Genomic DNA, 13,694 nt, shown 5'->3' on the forward strand with positions numbered 1-13,694 from the left:
AGAAAATGCATTATTTGCAAACAGCTAACTAGGCAGGGAGACAAGCCAACCTTGAGTCAGACAATGATTTGTTTTACACTCTTATCCAGATATAAAATTGTACATGTCCTTGATTAGAGATGTAAGGCTAAAAGCTCAACTTTTGTACTCACCCTAACTTTGAGTGGTCTTTCATACAGATAATCCCAACTTGCCATTATTTTGGCTCCTATAATGGCAAGTTGGGATTATCTGTATGAAAGACCACTCAAAGATAAGGTGAGTACAAAAGTTGAGCTTTTAAATTAAATTAACTAATTTGAAGTCTTTTTTGTGCCACTATTTTATCCATTAAAAATAACATGTCTCTTATATTCTTATAAATATGCTTATTTTTCCTAAAATGGAAATTAATATTAGAATAAAAATTATTTTATTGTATGTATTTTAATGTTAAAAGTTATATTATAATTCTGATTAAAAGTAAATAAATTCAAATATACCACAGAAAACAAACAAAGAAAGGCAAATCAAAGAGCAATTCAAAAAACTTAATTGGAGAAAAGGACTAATACTGACAAATGATCATATTAATAAATATAAAGTATTTGTTTACCCTATAAAGAGTTTGTCAAAAAGAAACATTTTATCTAAAGTTAATGAGACACACTTGAAATGTCAGCAATATACAAAAAGTTTAAAAATAATATTAGGAAAATAATTTAAAAACAAATAAAAAAGGTCATTATATACTCCCAACAATACATGTTCCAAAAATTTCTAAGAAAAATGACTCATTTATTAGATAAAATGTCGGAGACTTCAACCCTTACAAAATCTGTGCAGAAAGGAATATAAAGAGTCAAAATTAAAATATTTAAAAGAGAAATCCTATTCTCTAGTAATTCTTATTTTTTTCACTGTTCCTTTGAAGAATTTGATTATATATAGAGGACCTGTCTCCAGACACATTTTGCCAACAATTTTAGGTATTCAAGAACTTTTTGAAGCTACATTACCATCCTTTTGTATACATTAGGATCATAATAGCTAACATTTATAAGGCTGTCCTAAGTGCTAGGAATTATACTAAACACTTTATATGCATTTTAATTTAATTTTTATAACAACATTATAAGGTAGGTACTACTCTTATCCTCAAACAACCTATGAGATCAACATTATCATTATTTTCATTCTACAGACCAGGAGAGTGACCATTAGAGATGCTGTTACTGAAACAGGAGGGAAGGTGGCAGGGAACAACTTTTAAAAGAATGATATAGTCATGCTGCTGCTGATAAGTTGCTTCAGTTGTGTCTGACTCTGTGCGACCCTAGAGACAGCAGCCCATTACGCTCCCCCGTCCCTGGGAGTCTCCAGGCAAGAACACTGGAGTGGGTTGCCATTTCCTTCTCCAATGCATGAAGGTGAAAAGTGAAAGTGAAGTTGCTCAGTTGTGTCCAACTCCTAATGACCCCATGGACTGCAGCCTACCAGGCTCCTCCATCCACGGGATTTTCCAGGCAAGAGTACTGGAATGGGGTGCCATTGCCTTCTCCTGATATAGCCATAGGACATGACAAAAACTAGTTAGAACCAACTAGGTCCAATGTGGCAGAAGATCTGACTTCCAGTGGACCTCGTTATATGCCCATCATAACACATTAGCAAAAGCTAAGTGACACACCCACCAGTGCCATGACAATTTCAAGCTGGACTGTCAAAAACCAAAAGGTTGACAATAGTCCAATTCCTGGAAATCTCTGTCCCTTCCTCAAAATATTTGGAATAATCCTCCCACTCATTAGCCTATGAAATTATCCAATACATAGTGAAAGTGAAGTCGCTCAGTCGTGTCCAACTCTTTGCGACCCCATGGACTGTAGCCTACCAGGCTCCTTTGTCCATGGGATTTTCCAGGCAATAGTACTGGAGTGGACTGCCATTTCATTCTCCAACATAAAAACTAACCACCCCATATTTCAGGGCCTCTTGCCTTCTGAGATGGCCCACACTCCATCTGTAGAATGTGTTTCTCTCTAAATAAATCCACTTCTTACCTATCACTTTGTCTCTCACTGAATTCTTTCTTCGATGAGACATCAAGAATCTGTGCTTCATTAAGGGCTGAGACCAGGTGTGTGATAGCAAAACCATGGGTTCAAATCCCAATCTGAACAATCTGCACAGTTTCATTACTTGTCCAATTGCTCAATTGGTCATACAGCCAATGAACAAGAGAGATAGGATTTATTTATATCCTTATCTCTCTGATCCCAGGGTTTTTTTCTTGTTTTTTTTAGCTCTTAATCACTATGATACACTGTCTCTCATTAAGGTCATTTCAAATTAATTAAAAAATCAATATATATGAAAAAGAGATATAAACATATTTCAAAGTATATCCAACCACATTTTTAAATTTATGTCATCCTCATTGCAGAAGAGAATTTGAAGTAGTTACAGAGATACATACAGAATAAAAAACAAATATAGGAATGTGTGGGGATGGGGTAAGAATGTGAAATGAAATGAGAGGTAGACCCGGAACACAACTGGGTATCATGAGATCACCTGTGACTGATATAAAGATGAGCCACAGATTTGCCTCTGCACAACACAGGAGCCAGGGAAAAGAACTTTAATATTTTTCTTGGTACTGAACTGGAGAAAAAGATCTTTTCTAGGGAACAACAACATAACACGATAAGACTTTAAGACAAATGTTTCTCACAAGAAATTTCTTACACATTTCCTGATGTAGACCAAAGCATGATGTGCCAGTCTATGTCAGGAAAGACAGTTCTATCCAGGGTATAATGCAGTCTCAGAATACAACTCTATAATGAACTGAATTGGGCAGAGGATAGATATGGAACAGATGAGGAAACGGATAGACTGTATATCCTTCAGGTAATGTTTCTGGAAATTAAGCTTTTGAGTTTAACAACTAATATTTTCTCCAACAAGAATCTGGAGTACAGAAATTCTACATTGTTCAGGAGGCCAGAGTCATATGCACGGACAATCACGCAGAGGGTAAAACTGATAACTTCCTGTGGAAGTTAGGGGGCCCAAAGAGAACATATATCTGAATTTTAGACTTTTCACCAAAGTGAAAGTAGAATAGTATCTATCTATATGTAGAGATAATATTTAATTCACACCAATTTGTAAGACATGGCTGAAATCCAAAGGATGTTGCTATAATATACAGTAATGATATTATGGAAAGTTGCCAAGGCAGTACTGAGAAAACATATTGCTCTAAATGCCTTTATTAGTTTAATTTAAAATAATAAATTAAGTATCTATATAGGAACATATCTATGGAACAAAGTAACAACCTTACATATGTAAGAAAATTAGAAACTGAAAGAGAAGAAATAAACTATTCAAAGTCATAATAACGAATATTTAAAAAGCAAGTCAGAGTTGCTACTTTGAAAAAGAACCAAGTCACAGCACTGATCTAGTAGCTAAAAGAATAAAATTAAGAGAATTCAAACAGAAAGTTATTTCTAAATTTTATTTTGGAGATGAAGAAGAAGGGACAAAATTAAGGTCATAAAAAGGAGAAACATTAAAGTTACGCCTTAAAGTTGGGTAAGATAAGGACAAACCACGGAATAGAGCACTGGGAGTGGAAAGACATTTCAGGAAGATGAAACAGCCTAAAGGTATGGAGACAGGGACGCATACCTGTACTACTTAGAAATAAGGTTGGTAAGACTGAGACAAATCATGGAGGATCTCATTATCCTGAATAGGTAGAAGAAGGAGGGAAGAATAAAGAGAAAAACAGAAGATCAAAGTCTGAATTTTAAGGAAACCCTCTTAGGGATAGCAAGAAACAAGGTCAGTTTGAAAGTGGAGGAGACAGATGCTCAACAAACATTTGCTGACTGAATAAAAGAAATGGCCATTACTATATATTGTTATAGAAGTCAAAAAACAAAAATGAGTCTAGAGATTTTACAAAGAAAATGTGAAAGCAAGATGACGTACTATTTGAACAAACCTAATTAGGAAAACCAAGAACTACAGAACAGTATAATACAAATAATTTACTATCTCATATTATATTTACCTTTATAGGTATGTATTTGAACATGTTTCTCTGTAGTGTTCCGAGAGAATTCTGAATCAGTGCACTTTTTAAATTTAAGTGAATATCTTTCATATGATAGTAACGGAAAGGTATTTAAAATAATTCTGGAGGAATTATCAGATTAACTTCCCTCCTCACATTGGTAACTTCACTACATCCAGAGAATTCTGTATATCACAGTGAGCAAAACCAAACTTAAAAAGTTTCTAAGTATTCAGAAAACAAGCCTTCAAATTCAGCCTCATTTATTTATGTTTCATCACTAGACCAAAGAGGCAAGGAATTTATCCTGGTGATGTCCCACTATGAAAAGATGCTGTTGCTACATCTAAAGATGATGCACCACAACAACGGTAATTGTATTCTTCTTAACACTTTTATGGAAGCCAGAATTAACTAAAATATTTGACTTTTGGGAAGTAAACTGTTAGAAGTTGAATTTAAAAATTTCCAGGCAAGATTAATGGATTTGAAAGTAAGTCTATATCTCTCTCTCTCTTTCTCTCCTCTATTTCTATTCTTGTTTCTATATTTATATTTCTATTGATATAAGTTTAAAAAATAAAATTAAAATCTTCACCTAAACTTAGGGGACAAGTTGATTTCCATGCTTTAGTAGGATTATATTAAGGGTACTAATAATACAGAAGTCTAAAAAATATTTCAGAGAACTGTTTAAGAAACTATCTTGCTTATTGTCAGTGAATAGGCAGTGATGCCAAATTAAAGCAAGCTCATATGTACATATAAACCCCCACCCCAATATCCATACACATATACCCCACACCCAATGCCACATATACACTGTGATACCGATTCACCACTCAACCACACTGTCAATCAGCAACAGCAGAAACATTCATGGGTCTCTGTTAACAGGTTAACATTGGCTTTTGTTTCCTGACCCAAAAGTATACGGAAAGGGAGAAGCAAGGCATTTATAAATTCAGTTACGTGACTAGCTGTTTCAAATACCATAGGGACTTCATATTATGGAGTGAAGTAACATTTTCTAAAACTTTATACAAATAAACAACACTAGACCAGTATGACATCTTGACGTTGCGAACCCAAATATATATAGCCATAAAGTGGTAAATCTGTTAAATGGCAATACTGCCACCTTTACTGATGACACCTAAGTTGTTAGTATGGCCTTGAATATTAGACTATTTGTAATACATTTGTATACATTCTGGCTTATGTAGTTAAATTATAGCCTCCAATGCAGAGGATATGTCATAGAAAATACAGTATGTTCAAGGTAAGTGTCTTTGTTTAAAAAACCATTGTTTAGTGAGCACCAAGTTTTGAATACTTTTTAATTTCTTGTGACCATTCTTTCATGCTCAGAAATGTAGCTGACATTCAGAATGCTTTTTATTTTTTTCAGAATGCTTTTTAAAGAAATATAAAATTTCCATTAAAATATGATTCATAAGATGAGGATTTGAAGTTAGACTGTCAAGTATAAATTTAAGAAACACACTTACCTTTGATTCGAGGTAGACATTTGCTGATGACATTTTTGTAATTTTGCATATGTAACTAACTAAAGAGATGGCACAAAGAATAAACAGGCTATCATTAATTAATGCTCGAACAAACACAGTCCATTTCAACTGATTTTCTGGGACATCTCCATGGACTAACATTGCGCAAGTCAAGTTCACCACTAAAAAGAGAAGGCTTGCCAATATAAAGCCCAAATGCAACAGAATTCTGAAAGAAAAAATGAATTTATTAGATTTTTATAAAACTAATGAGAAACTAAATTTAATACTGAGTTAGTTTGTTACTTTAAGTACAATAATTCCTTCAGTTTAAACTGTTTGTAATTTCATTAAATACAAATTTAATAATTACACAGAGTTACTTAGGATATTTTTGCAATTATGACATTAGTAACTAAGCCATTTAAAACTGGCATCAGATTTTAAACCGTGAGTTTAAAAAATAATCTCATGTGGACTTGAATTCCGTTGCCTCTATCAGGAAGAGTAATATAGGATTATCTTAACTAATTAAAGTAAGCCTGAATTTTTCATTTTGTAACTGCTGAGCATATTTTCATTGACCTTTCCTTTCTAAGAATTAGCAGGCTTCTAAAATTTGCTTGGAAAATTAATGTACCATATATAAATTTAAATTGATCACTAATATTAACTTTAGAAGGTAAGGGAGATGTGTTTTAAACAATTCTCCCCTTTATGAACATCTGATTATAGCAAACATTTATTTCAAACAAGACTAAAGAGGAACACAGGGACAATATAGATAAGAGTTTCATATGCCCATCAGTATCTCATCTTCTTATAAAGTGGCATATTTATTATGCATTCAGAACTACTCCCAAAGTAGAATGCTTAACTACTTCCCCTTAAGAAAAATTAGACTACCTCATAAAAACTCTTCAGGTAAGGTGTGGCTCTCTGTATCAAGTAGCTGGAATAGCTATCTATATGAAAGTAACTCAATTCAAATACATTTATACTCCAAATTAACACGATCCAGAAATTTACTTGCCATTCTAGTAGCCTTTACTTTGGGTCACTTTCAATAGTGGAAATCATAAAATGTTGATTGCCTTTGTAAGTAATTTACACAAGGAAAATGGAAGGCAATGTGTAATCTGTAACAATCAATCTTTATACATGCCAAATACAAGGGTTCTAGTTTGAGAAGTTTAGATCTTAATATTCTCCCAGGTTAAATAATAAAAATAATAATTATATAGCTTGAAACCTAAAATGAACCTTGAAATTATCCATACATCCAGAGAATTATAGTAGTTTAAGAAAAAAAGCATCAGGAGGTTAGATGAGGAGCATTGCTCGCAAGTTTATAGAAGAATTGGTCTGAAACCCAAGGCTCCTGACTCCCCAGTTTAGCAATCTCAGTTTTGAGGTGAATCAGTAGAGAAACATTATTTATTTCATGGAATGACACTATACATTCTCACTTCAAACGGCATAATCTGTTTGATTATGAGAGTATAATTGATCTTGAGAATTTGAGGAACCCTATGGAGCTACATCTGACATCTGAAGTGGGACAGCGGCAGAGCACCAGAAAAGGTACGTGGCAGCAATACTGCTGAAGGGAGACCAGATTATTCCATTCACTTTCTATGAACTAATCTAAATGCATGATCTTCCACAAAACTGCTAAAGCACCCTCAACTACCAAGCCCTTCTACCTTGAGAATACTGTAAACAAAATTTACATATGCTACTCATGAAACTTACTTGTGTTTGTCAAGTTCAGTTGCACATCTGACTTTACATATAACCTATAAGAAGAGTATAGAAAAAAGGTTTTGAAAACATGTGTAATATAGTATTCTTAAATTTGCTTTGAATATGTGTTTCAAAGTGATACAACAAGTAATGATAGCAAGTAAACCTCAAATGTTAGCAGTTGAACCACTGAAGCAAAAATAGGCAGGTTTTCAAAGGCTTAATATAATAAATTAATAACTTTCTTTGGTATAATTTTAAACTTAAATTTCTATCTTTAAATTTTAAAATTAAAATTTTAAACTGAAATAATTCAGTTTCAATATGTAATATTTTAAACTGAAATAAATATACATTTATTGAACTTTTATTTTGAGCCAAACATTGTGCTGGATGGCTTGTTACCTATTTTAAACTTATCTTAAGATGGAACAACTTACTTAAATATGAATATGGCTGAGTGTTCTCCAAATATTATTTCCCCTTAAGATGAAATCATTAAAGGAAACAAAGGACCAAAAAATGAACACAAAGATGAAAAACATATATTTAGTAAACTTACTTCTTTCATAAAGTCTTGCAAAAGGCAGGTCCTCAAATACTTGATGAATCAAGATAAGTGTAGATAAGGTAAATTTGAAATAAAGATGGCAACTTCTGAGAACATGGGCGGAAGGTCTAAATTCCTGACTGGTGAATTTGGACTTTACTTTTTATATAATGGGAAGATAATGAAGGTTTTTATGTCAGCACTCCAAAATACTTCATTAATCTGGCATCAATGTACAGGCAGCCACAGAGAAACTAGGCTAAAAGTAGAAAGACTAGGGACATCCCTGGCAGTCCAGTAGTTAAGACTCGGCACATCAACTGCAGGGAGCGCATGTTTAATCCCTGCTTGGGGAACTAAAATCGCATATGTCCATATGAGGCTCAGCCAAAATAAATAAATAAACATAGAAAGACTAGTTACAAGACTGTTGAAATAGATAAGAACTTTGAGTGGGGGTGGGAGTGGGGTGGGGGAATCTAGAAAGAGGCAAGTACAGAAGGTTATAAAGAAACCTAGTGTAAAACCTAGTGATTTCAAACAATTACTGAGCACACACTATGAAAGGTACCATGGATTCATAAACCTAGTAACTGTTTCTGCCCTCAAGGAGCTCAGTGTATGAAAGAAAGAGATAAACCACCTATTTTGAAACATGGTGATATCAATGCAAAAGATACTGTCACAACATCTAAGAATGGAGAAAGACTAATTCAGTCCAGGAATGCATTGGAGAAGGAAATGGCAACCCACTCCAGTGTTCTTGCCTGGGGAATCCCAGGGATGGCAGAGCCTGGTGGGTTGCCGTCTATGGGGTCGCACAGAGTCGGACACGACTGAAGCGACTTAGCAGCAGCAGCAGCAGCAGCAGCAGCAAGACGAAAGAGGAGAGATTGTGTAGAGTCAGTGAATGTGAAAGTCACTCAGTCGAGTCCAGCTCTTTGCGACCCTATGGACTATGCAGTCCATGGAATTCTCCAGGCCAGAATACTGGAGTGGGTAGCCTTTCCTTTCTCCAGGGGATCTTCCCAACCCAGGGATCGAACCCAGGTCTCCTGTGTTGCAGGTGGATTCTTCACCAGCTGAGCCACAAGGGAAGCCCAAGAATATTGGAGTGGGTAGCCTATCCTTTCTCCAGCGGATCTTCCCAACTCAGGAATCGAACACAGGTCTCCTGCATTGCAGGTGGATTTTTTACAAAATGAGCTATCAGGAAAGCCTGTAAAGAGTCAGGGAGGGCTTTGGAAGCTACATTTGAGTCAAGTTATGATGGAGAAATGAGTATTAGGTAAATGTTCAGGCAAAGATAGTAGCTTGTGAGTTTACTTGTATCTATTACATTTTGGTTAACAGTGCCACCATCTACCAGAAGCTAGATGTGATAAAGGATTCTCAAATATCACCTTATTAATCTCTAAATTGTACCACTAAATCATTCTCAGATGTATCTATTTTGTCACTAATACTATACTGAATTATTACTACAGCCTTTTAATTGGTCTCTCTGCTTCCATTCTTAACTCCAGCTATATCTTTAGAACATAACTGGGCATTTTGCCATTTTCACCTCTCTACATGTTTTATTTTTATTCAAAATTGTACTAAAATATATATAACATAAAACTACAACTTAACTATTTTCAAATGTACAGTTCAGTTGCATTGAGTACCTTCACACTGTTATGCAACCATCACCATCATCATCCACCTCTGGGATTTCTTCATCCTCCTGAATTGAAACTCTGGATCCATCTAACAATATCTCCCTGTTCCTCTCCCCTCTAGACTTTGGCAATCACCATTCTAATCTCTGTCTCTATGAATTTGGCTATTCCAGGTACCTCATATAAAAGAAATTATACAATATTTGTCTTCTTGTGATTGGCTTGTTTCACTCAGCACAATATCGTCAAGGTTTATCCATGTACATCACACATGAGCATGTGTCAGAATTATCTTCCATTTTAAGCCTGAATAATATTCCATTTATGTATATACTATATTTTGTTTTTATATTCACCCACTGATGGACACCGGAGTAGCTTCTGCCTCTTGGATGCCGTGAATAATGCTGCTGTGGGTACTGTGGATAATGCTGCTTGGATACTGTGAATAATTCTGTACATGAGTATGTTTTGTTGTTGCTCAGTCGCTAAGTCGTGTTCAAATTTTTGTGACCCCATGGGCTGTAGCTCACCAGGCTTCCCTGTCCTTCACTCTCTCTGAGAGTTTGTTCAAACTCAAGTCCATTGATTCAGTGATGCCATCTAATCATCTCATTCTCTGTCGCCTCCTTCTCCTCCTGCCCTCAATCTTTCCCAGCATCAGGGGCTTTTCCAATGAGTTGTTTCTTTGCACCAGATGACCAACGTATTGGAGCTTCAGCTTTAGCATCAGTCCTTCCAATGAATATTCAGGATTTGATTTCCTTTAGGATTGACTGGTTTGATCTTCTTGCTGTCCAAGGGAATCTCAAGAGTCTTCTCTAGCACCACAATTCCAAAGTATCAATTCTTCAGCGCTCAGCCTTCTTCATGGTCCAACTCTCACATCCATACTATATATGACTTAAATCATTTAAGAGTAAGTTGTATATGCAATGCCCCTTTACCTTTAAATATTTCAGTGTATATAATACTTCCTTTATAAAGGAAATTCTCTTATATAACCTGTACAATTATAAAAATAATAAAATTGATAAGGTATCATTATCTAGTCTGCAGACCTTATTCAGATTTTGCCATTTGCTCCCCAAAGTGCCATTCACAGGGTGGGGGAGGGAATCCAAGATTATACATTGCACATAGGTTTGTTGTATACTTAGTTCCTTGATATTTTTTCCCTTTGTCTTTTATGATACTCAGTTTTAAAGAGTTCAGACCAGTGATTCTGTAGAATGCTTCTCACTGGGTTTATCAGATAGTTCCTCATGATTAGATTCAGAATATTTTCAGAATATTCCTATTTTGATAGGAAAACCACAGAAATGATCACACTGCATTCTTCTAGTGCATTATATTATGAAGCTCAAGATGCTGATTCGCCCCATTACTGTGATGTTAACTTGGATCATTGGTTTGATCAGATGGTATCCACCAGGTTTCTCCAGGTTTAAGTCACTATTTTCCCCACTGTAATGAATATCATGTGGAGAGCTATTTAGATTCTTTTTTATTATGTTTATTTTTAATTGAAGGAAAATTGCTTTACAACGTTGTGTTGGTTTCCGTAGTACAACAACGGGAATCAGTCATAATTATATATACGTTTGCCCCCTGTTGAGTCTCTCTTCTCTTCCCCTCACCCTGCCACTCAAGGTTGTCACAGAGTACTAGGCTGGACTCCCTGTCTTATACAGCAGCTTCCTGAGATATTCAACTTCTAGTAAATATCTTTTATTCTTCAAACTTTCATACACTAGTTTTAGCATCTATCAATCATTCTTGCCAGAATAAATTATTACTATTTGGAACACCTTATTAAAAAAATGAATCTGATCATACCATTCCAGGAAAAAGCCCACACGCCTTTGACACAGCAAAGGCCTTTTACCACCTAGCTCCACCTTCCCATCATTGTATCCTTTTATCCCTGTCTTCAGTCTTACGGTCTGCTTATTCTGAGTTACAACTTCCCTGGTGGCTTAGATGGTAAAGCGTCTGTCTACAATGCGGGAGACCTGGGTTCGATCCCTGGGTCGGGAAGATCCCCTGGAGAAGGAAATGGCAATCCACTCCGGTACTATTGCTTGGAAAATCCCATAGACAGAGGAGCCTGGTAGGCTACAGTCCATGGGGCCACGAAGAGTTGGACACGACTGAGCGACTTCACTTTCACTTTCACATAAGGGGTTTCATTTCACATCTCTATGCCTTTGTACATGTTTTTACTTTACCTGAAATATGATTTCATGGTCATATAACAAATTCTAATTTATCCTTCAACACCTTATTCGAGTGTCATTCTTTGTTCACCATAAGTGCCTCAGGAAGAAGGAAACCACCCTGTATCCTTGCGTTACAAACCACACTCTATGGCACTTATTCACATTTTTATCCCCCTCTTAAGACAGACTGTAACTTACTCATATTTATAGTCCCAGTGCCCAGCATAATGCCTGGTTCATTGTATGTTCAGAAACTGTTTGAATAAGTGAATTTAGGTCAAAGCAAGTACTTTGGTATTTTGTTGTGGTGTAAGTGAGTATAAGAAATATGGCACAAGTAGAAACTGAAGGGAAAAGCAGTTGTCCAATAATGGAAGACTTGTATAAAAATGTAAAAGGATTAGACCTTAATTCTCACAAACTGTACAATAGTTTTTATGCTTGAGTAATTTATTAGGTGTCAGTATAGACAATGGATCAGAATGCCAAAAAGAATTTCACTTAAGGCTGTTGCGTTTGAGCAAATTGACAGTGTTAGTAACTCAGTCCAGGCTCCTCTGTCCATGGGATTCTCCAGGCAAGAATACTGGAGTGGGATGCCATTCCCTTCTCCAGGGGATCTTCTTAACCCAGGGATCGAACCTGAATCTCCTGCACTGCAGCCAGATTCTTAACAGTATGAGCCACCAGGGAGGGAGTCTACTTTTCCTCATTCTCAAGTTTTGAATCTAAAGAACTATTAGAATCAAAGTCCTACTGACAAAATTTTTAAAGGCAGGTCCTGTAATTGATTTTTAGTTTTAAAATTTATTACATATAGGCAGAGATAGTTCTTGCCTGGAGAATCCCAGGGACAGGGGAGCCTGGTGGGCTGCCGTCTATGGGGTCGCACAGTCGGACATGACTGAAGCGACTTTGCAGCAGCAGCAGCAGAGATAGAGATAACAGGTGAGTTTTGGAATACAAGAAATAAATCATAACCACCTAGAGAGGTGATAGCTGCAACTCAAAGTAGAAGATACTTGGAAAAACAAATGTAGAATGAGAAATCAACCTGTGATATGTTCACATTTTACAGTAAAAGTGAAAAAGCCCAAAAAGTGAAGAAAAGAGAGATGAGCAAGGGAGAGAGCCTTAAGAATCAGACTAGTCATAGAAAGCAGTGGAGTAGTTTAGAGGTAAAAGGAAGAAAGTATAGCCTTTGTTCAATTCTGCAAAAAGTCAAGAATAATTAAGAATGAACATTTGACTGGGATAACTTGAAGAGAATAGTTTTCAGTGGAATTGCAGAAGAAAAAGCAAGGAAGTAAGACAACAAAGGCAGTGAGCACAGACTGTATGAGATACTTCTTAAGATAGGAGATAAGAGAAACCTGCGTATTTTTTTGACTGGAAGTCATGTATTGGAATATTGCATGTTTCTGCACGGTCCAGGGTTTCTGCTATGCAAGGGATTTACACAGTGAACTTCCTTGAAAACTAGAAATGGTGTCTATCCCAGTGGCAGAGGGAAGATCTGTCTCTTGATTGGTATAACAGAGAGAACATCTCTCTCCCTGAAGACATTCCAGGGGAGTAAAGTTTTCATCTCCCTCCTTGGTGAAGATTTGCTTACATTTCAGAATAAAGACAAGGTCTGCCTGTCTTCTTTATTTGGGGTTATCTCTCCTGTAACATACCTTGCTGCACACACAGTTAACATCTGGCCCTCACTGGTTGCCTTATGGGAACTGGGCTTGGGGAACTGGTTCAAAACACTACTTTGATTGCTTCTTGTTTTTTCCCATGAGCAATAAATGGCCTTTTTCTCTGACTTATGGGTCTTCTGCTTTCTTTTGGTATATGTCTACAAAACTGTGGGAGGCTAACCTATCAACTTTCAAATAGAATAAAATCTCAGACAGTCACAATTTCTGATTTAATGAT

At 36.0% G+C, this 13,694-nt stretch overlaps 1 protein-coding gene across 1 annotated transcript in view; it reads right to left on the reverse strand.

The window, feature by feature from the left end:
• GPR137C (G protein-coupled receptor 137C) overlaps positions 1-13,694 on the reverse strand; it is a 54,783-nt gene that overhangs the window by 14,714 nt on the left and 26,375 nt on the right. Inside the window, exons 2-3 of the mRNA XM_052647185.1 lie at positions 7,342-7,385; positions 5,587-5,815 (exon numbers count right to left, since the gene is read on the reverse strand). Of these exons, the coding sequence (XP_052503145.1) occupies positions 5,587-5,815; positions 7,342-7,385 (273 nt within the window). The remainder of the gene's footprint in view (positions 1-5,586; positions 5,816-7,341; positions 7,386-13,694) is intronic.

This window comes from Budorcas taxicolor, chromosome 10, assembly GCF_023091745.1.
Source record: "Budorcas taxicolor isolate Tak-1 chromosome 10, Takin1.1, whole genome shotgun sequence".
Classification (NCBI taxonomy): Eukaryota; Metazoa; Chordata; class Mammalia; order Artiodactyla; family Bovidae; genus Budorcas; species Budorcas taxicolor.